Source organism: Oncorhynchus keta, chromosome 18 (genome assembly GCF_023373465.1).
Source record: "Oncorhynchus keta strain PuntledgeMale-10-30-2019 chromosome 18, Oket_V2, whole genome shotgun sequence".
NCBI classification, from domain to species: Eukaryota; Metazoa; Chordata; class Actinopteri; order Salmoniformes; family Salmonidae; genus Oncorhynchus; species Oncorhynchus keta.
The window spans coordinates 51,748,857-51,770,050 of record NC_068438.1 but is presented as its reverse complement, the minus strand read 5'-3'; the positions used below and the strand labels follow the sequence as shown (position 1 = coordinate 51,770,050).

Here is a 21,194-nt window from a genome sequence, read left to right as displayed (position 1 = left end):
GAGGGGTCTATAAGGGAGGGGGAGGAGGAGGGGGTGGTAGGAGGGTTCTGTAAGGGAGGGGGAGGAGGAGGGTGGTAAGAGGGTTCTGTAAGGGAGGGGAGGAGGAGGGTGATAGGAGGGTTCGGTAAGGGAGGGGGAGGAGGAGGAAGGTGGTAGGAGGGTTCTGTAAGGAAGGGAGAGGAGGAGGAGGGTGGTAGGAGGGGTCTAAGGGAGGGGGAGGAGGAGGAGGATTGTAGGAGGGTTCTGTGAGGGATGGGGAGGAGGAGGAGGGTGGTAGGAGGGTTCTGTAAGGGAGGGTGGAGGAGGAGGAGGGTGGTAGGAGGGTTCTGTAAGGGAGGGGATGAGGAGGGTGGTAGGAGGGTTCTGTAAGGGAGGGGGAGGAGGAGGAGGGTGGGAGGAGGGTTCTGTAAGGGAGGTGGAGGAGGAGGAGGGTGGTAGGAGGGTTCTGTAAGGGAGGGGCAGGAGAGGGTGGTAGGAGGGTTCTGTAAGGGAGGGGGAGGAGGAGGGTGGTAGAAGGAATCTGTAAGGGAGGGGGAGGAGGAGGGTGGTAGGAGGGTTCTGTAAGGGAGGGAGGAGGAGGAGGGTGGTAGGAGGGTTCTGTAAGGGGGGGGGAGGAGGAGGGTGGTAGGAGGGTTCTGTAAGGGAGGGGCAGGAGAGGGTGGTAGGAGGGGTCTATAAGGGAGGGGGAGGAGGGTGGTAGGAGGGTTCTGTATGTAAGGAGGGGCAGGAGAGGGTGGTAGGAGTGTTCTATAAGGGAGGAGGAGGAGGAGGTTGGTAGGAGGGTTCTGTAAGGAGGGGAGGAGGAGGGTGGCAAGGATTCTGTAAGGAGGGGAGGAGGAGGGTGGTAGGAGGGTTCGGTAAGAGGAGGAGGAGGAGGAAGGTGGTAGGAGGGTTCTGTAAGGGAGGAGGAGGAGGAGGGTGGTAGGAGGGGTCTAAGGGAGGGGGAGGAGGAGGAGGATTGTAGGAGGGTTCAGTAAGGGAGGGGGAGGAGGAGGATTGTAGGAGGGTTCAGTAAGGGAGGGGGAGGAAGAGGGTGGTAGGAGGGTTCTGTAAGGGAGGGGAGGGGAGGAGGATTATAGGAGGGTTCTGTAAGGGAGGGGGAGGAGGAGGAGGGTGGTAGGAGGGTTCTGTAAGGGAGGGGCAGGAGAGGGTGGTAGAAGGGTTCTGTAAGGGAGGAGGAGGAGGGTGGTAGGAGGGTTCTGTAAGGGAGGGGCAGGAGAGGGTGGTAGGAGGGTCTATAAGGGAGGGGGAGGAGGAGGAGTGGTAGGAGGGTTCTGTAAGGGAGGAGGGAGGAGGGTGGTAAGAGGGTTCTGTAAGGGAGGGGAGGAGGGAGGGTGATAGGAGGGTTCGGCAAGGAGGGGAGGAGGAGGAAGGTGGTAGGAGGGTTCTGTAAGGAAGGGAGAGGAGGAGGAGGGTGGTAGGAGGGGTCTAAGGGAGGGGAGGAGGAGGAGGATTGTAGGAGGGTTCCGTAAGGGATGGGGGAGGAGGAGGAGGGTGGTAGGAGGGTTCTGTATGGGAGGTGGAGGAGGAGGGTGGTAAGAGGGTTCTGTAAGGGAGGGGAGGAGGAGGGTGATAGGAGGGTTCGGTAAGGAGGGGAGGAGGAGGGTGGTAGGAGGGTTCTGTAAGGGAAGGGAGGAGGAGGAGGAGGGTGGGAGGAGGGTTCTGTAAGGAGGTGGAGGAGGAGGAGGGTGGTAGGAGGGTTCTGTAAGGGAGGGGCAGGAGAGGGTGGTAGGAGGGTTCTGTAAGGGAGAGGGGGAGGAGGAGGGTGGTAGAAGGGTTCTGTAAGGAGGGGGGAGGAGGGTGGTAGGAGGGTCCGGTATGGGAGGGGAGGAGGAGGAAGGTGGTAGGAGGGTTCTGTAAGGGAGGGAGAGGAGGAGGAGGGTGGTAGGAGGGGGTCTGGGGGAGGGGAGGAGGAGGAGGACTGTAGGAGGGTTCTGTAAGGGAGGTGGAGGATGAGGGTGGTAGGAGGGTTCTGTAAGGGAGGGTGGAGGAGGAGGAGGGTGGTAGGAGGGTTCTGTAAGGAGGAGGAGGAGGGTGGCAGGAGGGTTCTGTAAGGGAGGGGAGGGGGAGGATTGTAGGAGGGTTTTGTAAGGGAGGAGGAGGAGGACTGTAGGAGGGTTCCAAGGGAGGGGAGGAGGAGGAGGGTTCTGTAAAGGAGGTGGAGGAGGAGGAGGGTGGTAGGAGGGTTCTGTAAGGAGTGGCAGGAGAGGGTGGTAGGAGTGGTCTATAAGGGAGGGGAGGAGGAGGAGGGGTGGTAGGAGGGTTCTGTAAGGGAGGGGGGAGGAGGAGGGTGGTAGGAGGGTTCTGTAAGGGAGGGGGAGGAGGAGGGGGTAGGAGGGTTCTGTAAGGGAGGAGGAGGAGGTGGTAGGAGGGTTCGGTAGGGAGGGGGAGGAGGAGGAAGGTGGTAGGAGGGTTCTGTAAGAGAGGGAGAGGAGGAGGAGGGTGGTAGGAGGGGTCTATAAGGGAGGGGGAGGAGGAGGAGGATTGTAGGAGGGTTCGGTAAGGGAGGGGGAGGTGGAGGAAGGTGGTAGGAGGGTTCTGTAAGGGAGGGAGAGGAGGAGGAGGGTTGTAGGAGGGGTCTAAGGGAGGAGGAGGAGGATTGTAGGAGGGTTCTGTAAGGGAGGTGGAGGAGGAGGAGGGTGGTAGGAGGGTTCTGTAAGGGAGGGTGGAGGAGGAGGAGGGTGGTAGGAGGGTTCTGTAAGGAGGGGAGGAGGAGGGTGGTAGGAGGGGTTCTGTAAGGGAGGGAGGAGAGAGGAGTTGTAGGAGGGTTCTGTAAGGAGCAGGAAGGAAGGATGAAGGTGGCAGGAGGGTTCTGTAAGGGAGGTGGAAGAGGAGGAGGGTGGTAGGAGGGTTCTGTAAGGGAGTGGCAGGAGAGGGTGGTAGTAGGGGTCTATAAGGGAGGGGGAGGAGGAGGAGGATTGTAGGAGGGTTCTGTAAGGGAGGAGGAGGAGGAGGGTGGTAGGAGGGTTCTGTAAGGGAGGGGAGGAGGAGGGTGGTAGGAGGTTCTGTAGGGGGAGGAGGAGGGTGGCAGGAGGGTCGGTAAGGGGGAGGGAGGAGGAGGAAGGTGGTAGGAGGGTTCTGTAAGAGAGGATAGGAGGAGGAGGGTGGTAGGAGGGGTCTATAAGGAGGGGGAGGAGGAGGATTGTAGGAGGTTCTGTAAGGGATGGGGAGGAGGAGGAGGGTGGTAAGGAGGGTTCTGTAAGGGAGGGGGAGGAGGATTGTAGGAGGGTTCTGCAAGGGAGGGGGAGGAGGAGGGTGGTAGGAGGGTTCTGTAAGGGGAGGTGGAGGAGGGTGGTGGAGGGTTCTGTAAGGGAGGGAGGAGGAGGAGGGTGGTAGGAGGGTCTAAGGGAGGGGGAGGAGGAGGAGGGTTCTGTAAGGGATGGGGAGGAGGAGGGTGGTAGGAGGGTTCTGTAAGGAGGGGAGGAGGAGGGTGGTAGGAGGGTTCTGTAAGGAGGAGGAGGAGGATTGTAGGAGGGTTCTGTAAGGGGGGAGGAGGAGGGTGGTAGGTGGGTTCTGTAAGGGAGGGGAGGAGGAGGAGGATTGTAGGAGGGTTCTGTAAAGGAGGTGGAGGAGGAGGAGGGTGGTAGGAGGGTTCTGTAGGGAGGGTGGAGGAGGAGGAGGGTGGTAGGAGGGTTCTGTAGGGGAGGGAGGAGGAGGGTGGTAGGAGGGTTCTGTAAGGGGGGAGGAGGAGGATTGTAGGAGGGTTCTGTAAGGGAGGGGAGGAGGAGGAGGGTGGTAGGAGGGTTCTGTAAGGGAGGTGGAGGAGGAGGAGGGTGGTAGGAGGGTTCTGTAAGGGAGTGGCAGGAGAGGGTGGTAGGAGGGTCTATAAGGTAGGGGAGGAGGAGGAGGGTGGTAGGAGGGTTCTGTAAGGGAGGGGGAGGAGGAGGGTGGTAGGAGGGTTCTGTAAGGGAGGGGGAGGAGGAGGGTGGTAGGAGGGTTCCAAGGGAGGAGGAGGAGGGTGGTAGGAGGTTCGGTAAGGGGGGGAGGAGGAGGAGGAAGGTGGTAGGAGGGTTCTGTAAGAGAGGGAGGAGGAGGAGGAGGGTGGTAGGAGGGGTCTATAAGGGAGGAGGAGGAGGAGGATTGTAGGAGGGTTCTGTAAGGGATGGGGAGGAGGAGGAGGGTGGTAAGGAGTGGTTCTGTAAGGGAGGGGAGGAGGAGGGTGGTAGGAGGGTTCTGTAAGGGAGGGAGAGGAGGAGGAGGGTGGTAGGAGGGGTCTAAGGGAGGGGGAGGAGGAGGAGGATTGTAGGAGGGTTCTGTAAGGGAGGAGGAGGAGGAGGAGGGTGGTAGGAGGGTTCTGTAAGGGAGGGTGGAGGAGGAGGAGGGTGGTAGGAGGGTTCTGTAAGGGAGGTGGAGGAGGGTGGTAGGAGGGTTCTGTAAGGAGGAGGAGGAGGAGGGTGGTAGGAGGGGTCTATAAGGGAGGGAGGAGGAGGAGGATGGTAGGAGGGTTCTGTAAGGGATGGGGAGGAGGAGGGTGGTAGGAGGGTTCTGTAAGGGAGGAGGAGGAGGATTGTAGGAGGGTTCTGTAAGGGAGGGGGAGGAGGAGGAGGGTGGTAGGAGGGTTCTGTAAGGGAGGGAGAGGAGGAGGAGGGTGGTAGGAGGGTCTAAAGGAGGGGAGGAGGAGGATTGATTGTAGGAGGGTTCTGTAAGGGAGGAGGAGGAGGGTGGTAGGAGGGTTCTGTAAGGGAGGGTGGAGGAGGAGGAGGGTGGTAGGAGGGTTCTGTAAGGGAGGTGGAGGAGGGTGGTAGGAGGGTTCTGTAAGGGAGGGGGAGGAGGAGGAGGGTGGTAGGAGGGGTCTATAAGGGAGGGGGAGGAGGAGGAGGATTGTAGGAGGGTTCTGTAAGGGATGGGGAGGAGGAGGGTGGTAGGAGGGTTCTGTAAGGGAGGGGGAGGAGGAGGGTGGTAGGAGGGTTCTGTAAGGGAGGGGGATGAGGAGGATTGTAGGAGGGTTCTGTAAGGGAGGAGGAGGAGGGTGGTAGGAGGGTTCTGTAAGGGAGGGAGAGGAGGAGGAGGGTGGTAGGAGGGGTCTAAGGGAGGGGGAGGAGGATTGTATGAGGGTTCTGTAAGGGAGGTGGAGGAGGAGGAGGGTGGTATGAGGGTTCTGTAAGGGAGGGTGGAGGAGGAGGAGGGTGGTAGGAGGGTTCTGTAAGGGAGGGGGAGGAGGAGGGTGGTAGGAGGGTTCTGTAAGGGAGGGGGAGGAGGAGGATTGTAGGAGGGTTCTGTAAGGGAGGGGGAGGAGGAGGAGGGTGGTAGGAGGGTTCTGTAAGGGAGGTGGAGGAGGAGGAGGATTGTAGGAGGGTTCTGTAAGGGAGGGGAGGAGGAGGGTGGTAGGAGGGTTCTGTAAGGGAGGTGAGGAGGAGGAGGGTGGTAGGAGGGTTCTGTAAGGGAGTGGCAGGAGAGGGTGGTAGGAGGGGTCTATAAGGGAGGGGGAGGAGGAGGAGGGTGGTAGGAGGGTTCTGTAAGGGAGGGAGGAGGAGGGGGTGGTAGGAGGGTTCTGTAAGGAGGGAGGAGGAGGGTGGTAGGAGGGTTCTGTAAGGGAGGAGGAGGAGGGTGGTAGGAGGGTCCGGTAATGGAGGGGAGGAGGAGGAAGGTGGTAGGAGGGTTCTGCAAGAGGAGGGAGGAGGAGGAGGGTGGTAGGAGGGTCTATAAGGGAGGGGAGGAGGAGGAGGATTGTAGGAGGGTTCTGTGAGGGATGGGGAGGAGGAGGGTGGTAAGGAGGGTTCTGTAGAGGAGGGGAGGAGGAGGATTGTAGGAGGGTTCTGTAAGGGAGGGGGAGGAGGAGGTTGGTAGGAGGGTTCTGTAAGGGAGGTGGAGGAGGAGGAGGGTGGTAGGAGGGTTCTGTAAGGGAGTGGCAGGAGAGGGTGGTAGGAGGGGTCTATAAGGGAGGGGGAGGAGGAGGAGGGTGGTAGGAGGGTTCTGTAAGGGAGGGGGAGGAGGAGGGTGGTAGGAGGGTTCTGTAAGTGAGGGGAAGGAGGAGGGTGGCAGGAGGGTTCTGTAAGGGAGGGGGAGGAGGAGGGTGGTAGGAGGGTTCGGTAAGGGAGTGGGAGGAGGAGGAAGGTGGTAGGAGGGTTCTGTAAGAGAGGGAGAGGAGGAGGAGGGTGGTAGGAGGGGTCTATAAGGGAGGGGAGGAGGAGGAGGATTGTAGGAGGGTTCTGTAAGGGATGGGGAGGAGGAGGAGGGTGGTAAGGAGGGTTCTGTAAGGGAGGGGGAGGAGGATTGTAGGAGGGTTCTGCAAGGGAGGGGGAGGAGGAGGGTGGTAGGAGGGTTCTGTAAGGGAGGTGGAGGAGGGTGGTAGGAGGGTTCTGTAAGGGAGGGGGAGGAGGAGGAGGGTGGTAGGAGGGGTCTATAAGGGAGGGGGAGGAGGAGGATTGTAGGAGGGTTCTGTAAGGGATGGGGAGGAGGAGGAGGGTGGTAGGAGGGTTCTGTAAGGGAGGGGGAGGAGGAGGGTGGTAGGAGGGTTCTGTAAGGGAGGTGGAGGAGGAGGAGGGTGGTAGGAGGGTTCTGTAAGGGAGGGTGGAGGAGGAGGAGGGTGGTAGGAGGGTTCTGTAAGGGAGGGGAGGAGGAGGGTGGTAGGAGGGTTCTGTAAGGGAGGAGGAGGAGGATTGTAGGAGGGTTCTGTAAGGGAGGGGGAGGAGGAGGAAGGTGGTAGGAGGGTTCTGTAAGGGAGGTGGAGGAGGGTGGTAGGAGGGTTCTGTAAGGGAGTGGCAGGAGAGGGTGGTAGGAGGTGTCTATAAGGGAGGGGGAGGAGGAGGAGGGTGGTAGGAGGGTTCTGTAAGGGAGGGGGAGGAGGAGGGTGGTAGGAGGGTTCTGTAAGGGAGGGGGAGGAGGAGGGTGGTAGGAGGGTTCTGTAAGGGAGGGGGAGGAGGAGGGTTTTAGGAGGGTTCGGTAAGGGAGGGGGAGGAGGAGGAAGGTGGTAGGAGGGTTCTGTAAGGGAGGAGGAGGGTGGTAGGAGGGGTCTAAGGGAGGGGGAGGAGGAGGAGGATTGTAGGAGGGTTCTGTAAGGGAGGTGGAGGAGGAGGAGGGTGGTAGGAGGGTTCTGTAAGGGATGGGGAGGAGGAGGAGGGTGGTAAGGAGGGTTCTGTAAGGGAGGGGAGGAGGAGGATTGTAGGAGGGTTCTGTAAGGGAGGGAGAGGAGGAGGAGGGTGGTAGGAGGGGTCTATAAGGGAGGGGAGGAGGAGGAGGATTGTAGGAGGGTTCTGTAAGGGAGGTGGAGGAGGAGGAGGGTGGTAGGAGGGTTCTGTAAGGGATGGGGAGGAGGAGGAGGGTGGTAAGGAGGGTTCTGTAAGGGAGGGGGAGGAGGAGGAGGGTGGTAGGATGCACATAGGGTGTCATTTGGGACTGAACGTCTCTCTCACTGTGAGGCTAATCAGATGTGTTCTGAGAACGCCCATCCTGCTCAGAACACACTAGAACACTCTGGAACACTGCTGAACATTCTGTCGCCACAGACTTAATGGAGGCATCAGCACTTCTCAGAACAGGGGCCGGCCTGTGTCTGTCCTCCAAGTCTCTCTCGCTCGCTCGCTCACTCTCTCTCTCTCTCTCTCTCTCTCTCTCTCTCTCTGTCTCTCTGTCTCTCTGTCTCTCTCTGTCTCTCTGTCTCTCTGTCTCTCTCTGTCTCTCTCTCTCTCTGTCTCTCTCTCTCTCTCTCTCTCTCTCTCTGTCTCTCTCTCTCTCTCTGTCTCTGTCTCTGTCTCTGTCTGTCTCTGTCTCTGTCTCTGTCTCTCTGTCCCTCTCTCAATTCAATTCAAGGGTCTTTACTGGCATGGGAAACATGTGTTAACATTGCCAAAGCAAGTCAGGTAGATAATATACAAAAGTGATATAAACAATAAAAATTAACAATAAACTCTACACATACAGAAGTTTCAAAACAATAAAGACATTACAAATGTTTAAAGTACACAAGGGAAAATAAATAAGCATAAATATGGGTTGTATTTACAATGGTGTTTGTTCTTCACTGGTTGACCTTTTCTTGTGGCAACAGGTCACAAATCTTGCTGCTGTGATGACACACTGTGGAATTTCACCCAGTAGATATGGGAGTTTATCAGAATGTGGATTTGTTTTCAAATTCTTTGTGGATCTGTGTAATCTGAGGGAAATATGTCTCTAATAAGGTCATAGATTGGGCAGGAGGTTAGGAAGTGCAGCTCAGTTTCCACCTCATTTTGTGGGCAGTGAGCACATAGCCTGTCTTCTCTTGAGAGCCATGTCTGCCTACGGCGGTCTTTCTCAATAGCAAGGCTATGCTCACTGAGTCTGTACATAGTCAAAGCTTTCCTTAAGTTTGGGTCAGTCACAGTGGACAGGTATTCTGCCACTGTGTACTCTCTGTGTAGGGCCAAATAGCATTCTAGTTTGCTCTGTTTTTTTGTTAATTCTTTCCAATGTGTCAATTAATTATCTTTTTGTTTTCTCATGATTTGGTTGGGTCTAATTGTGCTGCTGTCTTGGGGCTCTGTAGGGTGTGTTTGTGTTTGTGAACAGAGCCCCAGGACCAGCTTGCTTAGGGGACTCTTCTCCAGGTTCATCTCTCTGTAGATGATGGCTTTGTTATGGAAGGTTTGGGAATCGCTTCCTTTTAGGTGGTTGTAGAATTTAACGGCTCTTCTCTGGATTTTGATAATTAGTGGGTATCGGCCTAATTCTGCTCTGCATGCATTATTTGGTGTTTTACGTTGTACACGGAGGATATTTTAGCAGAATTCTGCATGCAGAGTCTCAATTGGGTGTTTGTCCCATCTTGTTAAGTCTTGGTTGGTAAGCTGACCCCAGACCTTACAACCATAAAGGGCAATGGGCTCTATGACTGATTCAAGTATTTATAGCCAGGTCTCTCTCTCGGCCTCTCTCTCGGCCTCTCTCTCGGTCTCTCTCTCGGCCTCTCTCTCGGCCTCTCTCTCGGCCTCTCTCTCGGCCTCTCTCTCGGCCTCTCTCTCGGCCTCTCTCTCGGCCTCTCTCTCTCTCTCTCTCTCTCTCTCTCTCTCTCTCTCTCTCGCTTTCTCTCGCTTTCTCCTAACAGAGTACTGTCCTAACATAAAGTACTGTCCTAACAGAGTACTGTCCTAACAGAGTATACTGTCCCAACAGGACTACCTACTCTGTTAGGTCTGGACTTAGAAAAGCAAAAAAAAATGTCCATTAAAATAACTAAATAAATAAAATTGTAAATAGATTAAATTTGTCAGAAACAGAAGACAGACACTGGACAGAGGATCTCTGCCTAGAAGGCCAGCGTCCCGGAGTCGGCTCTTCACTTTTGACGTTGAGACTGGTGTTTTACGGATACTATTTAATGAAGCTGCCAGTTGTGGACTTGTGAGGCATCTGTTTCTCAAACTAGACACTAATGTACTTGTCCTCTTGCTCAGTTGTGCACCGGGGCCTCCCACTCCTCTTTCTATTCTGGTTTGTGGCAGTTTGCTCTGTTCTGTGAAGGGAGTAGTACACTGTGAAGGGAGTAGTACACTGTGAAGGAAGTGGTACACTGTGAAGGGAGTAGTACACTGTGAAGGGAGTAGTACACTGTGAAGGGAGTAGTACACTGTGAAGGGAGTAGTACACTGTGAAGGGAGTAGTACACTGTGAAGGGAGTAGTACACTGTGAAGGGAGTAGTACACTGTGAACGGAGTAGTACACTGTGAAGGGAGTAGTACACTGTGAAGGGAGTAGTACACTGTGAAGGGAGTAGTACACTGTGAACGGAGTAGTACACAAGGAAATGTAACAATCAGCCGGTTTCCAACTGCAATAGTCATTTACAGCGTGAACAATAATCTAGACTGTATTTTTGATCTATTTGAAGGGACATAAAAAAACAAGGACGTTTCTAAGTGACCCCAAGCTCGTTTCGTACAGTGCGTGTAAGTAAATATATAAAAAGCCATAACAAAGCCTAATCCTGTGTACTTTGACCCATCCAGGTACGTAGGGGACATGTTGGCGTGGCTGCACCAAGCCACCGCATCGGAGAAGGAGCATCTGGAGGCCCTGCTGAAACAAGTCACAGCACGAGGTAACACCTCACACAATCCCTACGGCAACGACCGCTTGATCTCCTCTAATCCTAACCTTTGTGTAGGTAGTTCATTCTCTCGTGTGTCTTGTCTGCGTCTGACTGACTGCCTTCCCTTTAGCACCAGGAGTGGATGAGACCATGCAAGAGGTGGTGGGACACATCACTGAGGGAGTCTGCAGACCTCTTAAAGTAAGTCTCTCCAACCCAGTGTGTTTGTTGTGTGTACATTTCCGTTTGTGTCAGTCGACTGTATTTGACTGTAGAACTAATAAAATGAAGAAATACTACTGGACAGACTGACTGTCCTGGGATAAATACTACTGGATAGACTGACTGTCCTGGGATAAATACTACTGGATAGACTGACTGTCCTGGGATAAATACTACTGGATAGACTGACTGTCCTGGGATAAATACTACTGGATAGACTGACTGTCCTGGGATAAATACTACTGGAAAGAAATTATGTCCTGGGATAAATACTACTGGATAGACATTCTGTCCTGGGATAAATACTACTGGAAAGAAATTATGTCCTGGGATAAATACTACTGGATAGACTGACTGTCCTGGGATAAATACTACTGGATAGACTGACTGTCCTGGGATAAATACTACTGGATAGACTGACTGTCCTGGGATAAATACTACTGGATAGACTGACTGTCCTGGGATAAATACTACTGGATAGACTGACTGTCCTGGGATAAATACTACTGGATAGACTGACTGTCCTGGGATAAATACTACTGGATAGACTGACTGTCCTGGGATAAATACTACTGGAAAGAAATTATGTCCTGGGATAAATACTACTGGATAGACATTCTGTCCTGGGATAAATCCTACTGGATAAACTGACTGTCCTGGGATAAATACTACTGGATAGACATTCTGTCCTGGGATAAATACTACTGGATAGACTGACTGTCCTGGGATAAATACTACTGGATAGACATTCTGTCCTGGGATAAATACTACTGGATAGACATTCTGTCCTGGGATAAATACTACTGGATAGACATTCTGTCCTGGGATAAATACTACTGGATAGACTGACTGTCCTGGGATAAATACTACTGGAAAGACCGACTGTCCTGGAATAAATGCTACTGGATAGACATTCTGTCCTGGGATAAATACTACTGGATAGACATTCTGTCCTGGGATAAATACTACTGGATAGACATTCTGTCCTGGGATAAATACTACTGGATAGACATTCTGTCCTGGGATAAATAATACTGGATAGACATTCTGTCCTGGGATAAATACTACTGGATAGACATTCTGTCCTGGGATAAATACTACTGGATAGACATTCTGTCCTGGGATAAATACTACTGGATAGACATTCTGTCCTGGGATAAATACTACTGGATAGACATTCTGTCCTGGGATAAATACTACTGGATAGACATTCTGTCCTGGGATAAATACTAAATATAAAGCGTCATCTCTTTCAGGTGCGTCTGGAGCAGGGAATCTTGGCTGAGCCGGGTTCTGTTCTACTCTACAAGCTGTCCAACCTGCTCAAGTTCTACCACCACACCATCAGGTAGGTAGTACCCTGACCTCTGAACCTGACCCCTGACCCTAACCCTCAAGGCACTACAGAGGGTAGTGCGTACGGCCAAGTACATCACTGGGGCTAAGCTGCATGTCATCCAGGACCTCTATACCAGGCGGTGTCAGAGGAAGGCCCTAAAAATTGTCAAAGACCTCAGCCACCCCTCAGCCAAAAGGCTTCTCAACAGTTTTTACCCCCAAGCCAAAAGACTCCTGAACAGGTAACCAAATGGCTACCCAGACTATTTGCATTGTGTGCCCCCCTCCCAACCCTTCTTTTACACTGCTTTTACTCTCTGCTAATCATATATGCATATATACATAGTCACTTTAACTATACATTCATGTACATACTACCTCAATCAGCCTGACTAACAGGTGTCTGTATATACTACCTCAATCAGCCTGACTAACAGGTGTCTGTATATACTACCTCAATCAGCCTGACTAACAGGTGTCTGTATATAGCTACATGTACATACTACCTCAATCAGCCTGACTAACAGGTGTCTGTATATAGCTACATGTACATACTACCTCAATCAGCCTGACTAACAGGTGTCTTTACATACTACCTCAATCAGCCTGACTAACAGATGTCTGTATATAGCTACATGTACATACTACCTCAATCAGCCTGACTAACAGGTGTCTGTATATACTACCTCAATCAGCCTGACTAACAGGTGTCTGTATATAGCTACATGTACATACTACCTCAATCAGCCTGACTAACAGGTGTCTGTACATACTACCTCAATCAGCCTGACTAACAGGTGTCTGTATATAGCTACATGTACATACTACCTCAATCAGCCTGACTAACAGGTGTCTGTACATACTACCTCAATCAGCCTGACTAACAGGTGTCTGTATATAGCTACATGTACATACTACCTCAATCAGCCTGACTAACAGATGTCTGTATATAGCTACATGTACATACTACCTCAATCAGCCTGACTAACAGGTGTCTGTATATACTACCTCAATCAGCCTGACTAACAGGTGTCTGTATATAGCTACATGTACATACTACCTCAATCAGCCTGACTAACAGGTGTCTGTACATACTACCTCAATCAGCCTGACTAACAGGTGTCTGTATATAGCTACATGTACATACTACCTCAATCAGCCTGACTAACAGGTGTCTGTATATAGCTACATGTACATACTACCTCAATCAGCCTGACTAACAGGTGTCTGTATATATCTACATGTACATACTACCTCAATCAGCCTGACTAACAGGTGTCTGTATATATCTACATGTACATACTACCTCAATCAGCCTGACTAACAGGTGTCTGTATATAGCTACAGTGCCTTGCGAAAGTATTCGGCCCCCTTGAACTTTGCGACCTTTTGCCACATTTCAGGCTTCAAACATAAAGATATAAAACTGTATTTTTTTGTGAAGAATCAACAACAAGTGGGACACAATCATGAAGTGGAACGACATTTATTGGATATTTCAAACTTTTTTAATAAATCAAAAACTGAAAAATTGGGCGTGATTCAAAATTCAGCATTTCACTGTGAGGTCTACTACACCTGTTGTATTCAGCATTTCACTGTAAGGTCTACTACACCTGTTGTATTCAGCATTTCACTGTAAGGTCTACTACACCTGTTGTATTCAGCATTTCACTGTAAGGTCTACTACACCTGTTGTATTCAGCATTTCACTGTGAGGTCTACTACACCTGTTGTATTCAGCATTTCACTGTGAGGTCTACTACACCTGTTGTATTCAGCATTTCACTGTGAGGTCTACTACACCTGTTGTATTCAGCATTTCACTGTGAGGTCTACTACACCTGTTGTATTCAGCATTTCACTGTGAGGTCTACTACACCTGTTGTATTCAGCATTTCACTGTAAGGTCTACTACACCTGTTGTATTCAGCATTTCACTGTAAGGTCTACTACACCTGTTGTATTCAGCATGTAAGGTCTACTATACCTGTTGTATTCAGCATTTCACTGTGAGGTCTACTACACCTGTTGTATTCAGCATTTCACTGTAAGGTCTACTACACCTGTTGTATTCAGCATTTCACTGTAAGGTCTACTACACCTGTTGTATTCAGCATTTCACTGTAAGGTCTACTACACCTGTTGTATTCAGCATTTCACTGTAAGGTCTACCTACACCTGTTGTATTCAGCATGTAAGGTCTACTATACCTGTTGTATTCAGCATTTCACTGTGAGGTCTACTACACCTGTTGTATTCAGCATTTCACTGTAAGGTCTACTACACCTGTTGTATTCAGCATTTCACTGTAAGGTCTACTACACCTGTTATATTCAGCATTTCACTGTAAGGTCTACTACACCTGTTGTATTCAGCATTTCACTGTGAGGTCTACTACACCTGTTGTATTCATCATTTCACTGTGAGGTCTACTACACCTGTTGTATTCAGCATTTCACTGTGAGGTCTACTACACCTGTTGTATTCAGCATTTCACTGTAAGGTCTACTACACCTGTTGTATTCAGCATTTCACTGTGAGGTCTACTACACCTGTTGTATTCAGCATTTCACTGTGAGGTCTACTACACCTGTTGTATTCAGCATTTCACTGTGAGGTCTACTACACCTGTTGTATTCAGCATTTCACTGTAAGGTCTACTACACCTGTTGTATTCAGCATTTCACTGTAAGGTCTACTACACCTGTTGTATTCAGCATTTCACTGTAAGGTCTACTACACCTGTTGTATTCAGCATTTCACTGTAAGGTCTAATACACCTGTTGTATTCAGCATTTCACTGTAAGGTCTACTACACCTGTTGTATTCAGCATTTCACTGTAAGGTCTACTACACCTGTTGTATTCAGCATTTCACTGTGAGGTCTACTACACCTGTTGTATTCAGCATTTCACTGTGAGGTCTACTACACCTGTTGTATTCAGCATTTCACTGTAAGGTCTACTACACCTGTTGTATTCATCATTTCACTGTGAGGTCTACTACACCTGTTGTATTCAGCATTTCACTGTAAGGTCTACTACACCTGTTGTATTCAGCATTTCACTGTGAGGTCTACTACACCTGTTGTATTCAGCATTTCACTGTGAGGTCTACTACACCTGTTGTATTCAGCATTTCACTGTGAGGTCTACTACACCTGTTGTATTCAGCATTTCACTGTAAGGTCTACTACACCTGTTGTATTCAGCATTTCACTGTAAGGTCTACTACACCTGTTGTATTCAGCATTTCACTGTAAGGTCTAATACACCTGTTGTATTCAGCATTTCACTGTAAGGTCTACTACACCTGTTGTATTCAGCATTTCACTGTAAGGTCTACTACACCTGTTGTATTCAGCATTTCACTGTGAGGTCTACTACACCTGTTGTATTCAGCATTTCACTGTGAGGTCTACTACACCTGTTGTATTCAGCATTTCACTGTAAGGTCTACTACACCTGTTGTATTCAGCATTTCACTGTGAGGTCTACTACACCTGTTGTATTCAGCATTTCACTGTGAGGTCTACTACACCTGTTGTATTCAGCATTTCACTGTAAGGTCTACTACACCTGTTGTATTCGGCATTTCACTGTAAGGTCTACTACACCTGTTGTATTCGGCATTTCACTGTAAGGTCTAATACACCTGTTGTATTCAGCATTTCACTGTAAGGTCTACTACACCTGTTGTATTCAGCATTTCACTGTAAGGTCTAGTACACCTGTTGTATTCAGCATTTCACTGTAAGGTCTACTACACCTGTTGTATTCAGCATTTCACTGTGAGGTCTACTACACCTGTTGTATTCAGCATTTCACTGTGAGGTCTACTACACCTGTTGTATTCAGCATTTCACTGTGAGGTCTACTACACCTGTTGTATTCAGCATTTCACTGTAAGGTCTACTACACCTGTTGTATTCAGCATTTCACTGTAAGGTCTACTACACCTGTTGTATTCAGCATTTCACTGTAAGGTCTACTACACCTGTTGTATTCAGCATTTCACTGTGAGGTCTACTACACCTCAAATCAAATCAAATCAAATTTTATTTGTCACATACACATGGTTAGCAGATGTTAAATGCGAGTGTAGCGAAATGCTTGTGCTTCTAGTTCCGACAATGCAGTGATAACCAACAAGTAATCTAACTAACAATTCCAAAACTACTGTCTTATACACAGTGTAAGGGGATAAGGAACATGTACATAAGGATATATGAATGAGTGATGGTACAGAGCAGCATACAGTAGATGGTATCGAGTACAGTATATACATATGAGATGAGTGTGTAGACAAAGTAAACAAAGTGGCATAGTTAAAGTGGCTAGTGATACATGTGTTACATAAGGATGCAGTCGATGATGTAGAGTACAGTATATACATATGCATATGAGATGAATAATGTAGGGTAAGTAACATTATATAAGGTAGCATTGTTTAAAGTGGCTAGTGATATATTTACATAATTCCCATCAATTCCCATTATTAAAATGGCTGGAGTTGGGTCAGTGTCAATGACAGTGTGTTGGCAGCAGCCACTCACTGTTAGTGGTGGCTGTTTAACAGTCTGATGGCCTTGAGATAGAAGCTGTTTTTCAGTCTCTCGGTCCCAGCTTTGATGCACCTGTACTGACCTCGCCTTCTGGATGATAGCGGGGTGAACAGGCAGTGGTTCGGGTGGTTGATGTCCTTGATGATCTTTATGGCCTTCCTGTAACAACGGGTGGTGTAGGTGTCCTGGAGGGCAGGTAGTTTGCCCCGGTGATGCGTTGTGCAGTCCTCACTACCCTCTGGAGAGCCTTACGGTTGAGGGCGGAGCAGTTGCCGTACCAGGCGGTGATACAGCCCGCCAGGATGCTCTCGATTGTGCATCTGTAGAAGTTTGTGAGTGCTTTTGGTGACAAGCCAAATTTCTTCAGCCTCCTGAGGTTGAATAGGCGCTGCTGCGCCTTCTTCACGACGCTGTCAGTGTGAGTGGACCAATTCAGTTTGTCTGTGATGTGTATGCCGAGGAACTTAAAACTAGCTACCCTCTCCACTACTGTTCCATCGATGTGGATAGGGGGTGTTCCCTCTGCTGTTTCCTGAAGTCCACAATCATCTCCTTAGTTTTGTTGACGTTGAGTGTGAGGTTATTTTCCTGACACCACACTCCGAGGGCCCTTACCTCCTCCCTGTAGGCCGTCTCGTCGTTGTTGGTAATCAAGCCTACCACTGTTGTGTCGTCCGCAAACTTGATGATTGAGTTGGAGGCGTGCGTGGCCACGCAGTCGTGGGTGAACAGGGAGTACAGGAGAGGGCTCAGAACGCACCCTTGTGGGGCCCCGTGTTGAGGATCAGCGGGGAGGAGATGTTGTTGCCTACCCTCACCACCTGGGGCGGCCCGTCAGGAAGTCCAGTACCCAGTTGCACAGGGCGGGGTCGAGACCCAGGGTCTCGAGCTTGATGACGAGCTTGGAGGGTACTATGGTGTTGAATGCCGAGCTGTAGTCGATGAACAGCATTCTCACATAGGTATTCCTCTTGTCCAGGTGGGTTAGGGCAGTGTGCAGTGTGGTTGAGATTGCATCGTCTGTGGACCTATTTGGGCGGTAAGCAAATTGGAGTGGGTCTAGGGTGTCAGGTAGGATGGAGGTGATATGGTCCTTGACTAGTCTCTCAAAGCACTTCATGATGACGGAAGTGAGTGCTACGGGGCGGTAGTCGTTTAGCTCAGTTACCTTAGCTTTCTTGGGAACAGGAACAATGGTGGCCCTCTTGAAGCATGTGGGAACAGCAGACTGGTATAGGGATTGATTGAATATGTCCGTAAACACACCGGCCAGCTGGTCTGCGCATGCTCTGAGGGCGCGGCTGGGGATGCCGTCTGGGCCTGCAGCCTTGCGAGGGTTAACACGTTTAAATGTCTTACTCACCTCGGCTGCAGTGAAGGAGAGACCGCATGTTTCCGTTGCAGGCCGTGTCAGTGGCACTGTATTGTCCTCAAAGCGGGCAAAAAGTTATTTAGTCTGCCTGGGAGCAAGACATCCTGGTCCGTGACTGGGCTGGATTTCATCTTGTAGTCCGTGATTGACTGTAGACCCTGCCACATGCCTCTTGTGTCTGGGCCATTGAATTGAGATTCCACTTTGTCTCTGTACTGACGCTTAGCTTGTTTAATAGCCTTGCGGAGGGAATAGCTGCACTGTTTGTATTCAGTCATGTTGCCAGACACCTTGCCCTGATTAAAAGCAGTGGTTCGCGCTTTCAGTTTCACGCGAATGCTGCCATCAATCCACGGTTTCTGGTTAGGGAATGTTTTTATCGTTGCTATGGGAACGACATCTTCGACGCACGTTCTAATGAACTCGCACACCGAATCAGCGTATTCGTCAATATTCCCATCTGACGCAATACGAAACATGTCCCAGTCCACGTGATGGAAGCAGTCTTGGAGTGTAGAGTCAGCTTGGTCTGACCAGCGTTGGACAGACCTCAGCGTGGGAGCCTCTTGTTTTAATTTCTGCCTGTAGGCAGGGATCAGCAAAATGGAGTCATGGTCAGCTTTTCCGAAAGGGGGCGGGGCAGGGCCTTATATGCGTCGCGGAAGTTAGAGTAACAATGATCCAAGGTTTTACCACCCCTGGTTGCGCAATCGATATGCTGATAAAATTTAGGGAGTCTTGTTTTCAGATTGGCTTTGTTAAAATCCCCAGCTACAATGAATGCAGCCTCCGGATAAATGTTTTCCAGTTTGCAAAGAGTTAAATAAAGTTCGTTCAGAGCCATCGATGTGTCTGCTTGGGGGGATATATACGGCTGTGATTATAATCGAAGAGAATTCTCTTGGAAGATAATGCGGTCTACATTTGATTGTGAGGAATTCTAAATCAGGTGAACAGAAGGATTTGAGTTCCTGTTTGTTTCCTTCATCACACCATGTCCCGTTAGTCATGAGGCATACGCCCCCGCCACTCTTCTTACCAGAGAGATGTTTGTTTCTGTCGGCGCGATGCGTGGAGAAACCCGTTGGCTGCACCGCCCTGGATAGCGTCTTCCCAGTAAGCCATGTTTCCGTAAAGCAGAGAACGTTGCAGTCTCTGATGTCCCTCTGGAATGCCACCCTTGCTCGGATTTCATCAACCTTGTTGTCGAGAGACTGGACATTGGCAAGAAGAATACTGGGAAGTGGTGCGCGATGTGCCCTTTTTCGGAGTCTGACCAGAACACCGCCGCGTTTCCCTCTTTTTCGTAGTCGTTTCCTTGGGTCGCTGCAAGCGATCCATTCCGTTGTCCTGTTTGTAAGGCAGAACACAGGATCCGCGTCGCGGAAAACATATTCTTGGTCGTACTGATGGTGAGTTGACGCTGATCTTATATTCAGTAGTTCTTCTCGACTGTATGTAATGAAACCTAATACCTGTTGTATTCAGCATTTCACTGTAAGGTCTACTACACCTGTTGTATTCGGCATTTCACTGTGAGGTCTACTACACCTGTTGTATTCAGCATTTCACTGTAAGGTCTACTACACCTGTTGTATTCAGCATTTCACTGTAAGGTCTACTACACCTGTTGTATTCAGCATTTCACTGTATGGTCTACTACACCTGTTGTATTCAGCATTTCACTGTAAGGTCTACTACACCTGTTGTAGTCAGCATTTCACTGTGAGGTCTACTACACCTGTTGTAGTCAGCATTTCACTGTGAGGTCTACTACACCTGTTGTATTCAGCATTTCACTGTAAGGTCTACTACACCTGTTGTATTCAGCATTTCACTGTAAGGTCTACTACACCTGTTGTATTCAGCATTTCACTGTAAGGTCTACTACACCTGTTGTATTCAGCATTTCACTGTAAGGTCTACTACACCTGTTGTATTCAGCATTTCACTGTAAGGTCTACTACACCTGTTGTATTCAGCATTTCACTGTAAGGTCTACTACACCTGTTGTATTCAGCATTTCACTGTGAGGTCTACTACACCTGTTGTATTCAGCATTTCACTGTAAGGTCTAATACACCTGTTGTATTCAGCATTTCACTGTAAGGTCTACTACACCTGTTGTATTCAGCATTTCACTGTAAGGTCTAGTACACCTGTTGTATTCAGCATTTCACTGTAAGGTCTACTACACCTGTTGTATTCAGCATTTCACTGTGAGGTCTACTACACCTGTTGTATTCAGCATTTCACTGTGAGGTCTACTACACCTGTTGTATTCAGCATTTCACTGTAAGGTCTACTACACCTGTTGTATTCAGCATTTCACTGTGAGGTCTACTACACCTGTTGTATTCAGCATTTCACTGTAAGGTCTACTACACCTGTTGTATTCAGCATTTCACTGTAAGGTCTACTACACCTGTTGTATTCAGCATTTCACTGTAAGGTCTACTACACCTGTTGTATTCAGCATTTCACTGTAAGGTCTACTACACCTGTTGTATTCGGCATTTCACTGTGAGGTCTACTACACCTGTTGTATTCAGCATTTCACTGTGAGGTCTACTACACCTGTTGTATTCAGCATTTCACTGTAAGGTCTACTACACCTGTTGTATTCAGCATTTCACTGTATGGTCTACTACACCTGTTGTATTCAGCATTTCACTGTAAGGTCTACTACACCTGTTGTATTCAGCATTTCACTGTAAGGTCTACTACACCTGTTGTAGTCAGCATTTCACTGTGAGGTCTACTACACCTGTTGTATTCAGCATTTCACTGTAAGGTCTACTACACCTGTTGTATTCAGCATTTCACTGTAAGGTCTACTACACCTGTTGTATTCAGCATTTCACTGTAAGGTCTACTACACCTGTTGTATTCAGCATTTCACTGTAAGGTCTACTACACCTGTTGTATTCAGCATTTCACTGTAAGGTCTACTACACCTGTTGTATTCAGCATTTCACTGTAAGGTCTACTACACCTGTTGTATTCAGCATTTCACTGTAAGGTCTAATACACCTGTTGTATTCAGCATTTCACTGTAAGGTCTACTACACCTGTTGTATTCAGCATTTCACTGTAAGGTCTACTACACCTGTTGTATTCAGCATTTCACTGTAAGGTCTACTACACCTGTTGTATTCAGCATTTCACTGTAAGATCTACCTACACCTGTTGTATTCGGCGCATGTGACAAATGAACTTTGATCTGATTTGACCTCTGAACCTGACCGCTGAACCTAAACCCCGACCTCTGAACCTAAACCTAACCTGGCTTAAGTTATACCATCACACCATCAGGTAGCTAGATTCCACACATCACCCCAATCAGCCCTGTCCCAAACCCCCACAAAACACCAAGATCACATGACAGTAAACTGGTCAAGGTGGTTTGATACCATCTCTCTCATCTTTCTAAATGCCTTTATACAGAGTTGTTCATTTAGAGTACACTGTTCAATGATGCCCTCTCTATCTGTCTGTCTCTCTCTCTATCGGTCTGTCTCTCTCTCTATCGGTCTGTCTCTCTCTCTCTCTCTGTGTGTCTCTTTCTGGCTCTCTCTCTTTGTCTCTGTCTCTCTGTCTGTCTGTCTGTCTGTCTCTCTCTCTGTCTGTCTCTGTCTGTCTTTCTCTGTCTGTCTGTCTGTCTGTCTGTCTCTCACTCTGTGTC

At 49.6% G+C, this 21,194-nt stretch overlaps 1 protein-coding gene and 1 long non-coding RNA gene across 2 annotated transcripts in view; one reads left to right on the top strand and one right to left on the bottom strand.

The window, feature by feature from the left end:
* Positions 1-21,194, top strand: part of cog6 (component of oligomeric golgi complex 6) — a 171,333-nt gene that overhangs the window by 91,770 nt on the left and 58,369 nt on the right. The window contains exons 9-11 of the mRNA XM_052468857.1: positions 9,928-10,019; positions 10,141-10,211; positions 11,489-11,580. Of these exons, the coding sequence (XP_052324817.1) occupies positions 9,928-10,019; positions 10,141-10,211; positions 11,489-11,580 (255 nt within the window). The remainder of the gene's footprint in view (positions 1-9,927; positions 10,020-10,140; positions 10,212-11,488; positions 11,581-21,194) is intronic.
* Positions 13,015-20,958, bottom strand: LOC127908980 (uncharacterized). Its single transcript, XR_008069374.1, has 4 exons — positions 19,821-20,958; positions 14,506-14,885; positions 13,898-14,467; positions 13,015-13,262 (listed from the first exon to the last, which is right to left on the bottom strand). It is a non-coding gene; the product is annotated as an uncharacterized LOC127908980 (long non-coding RNA).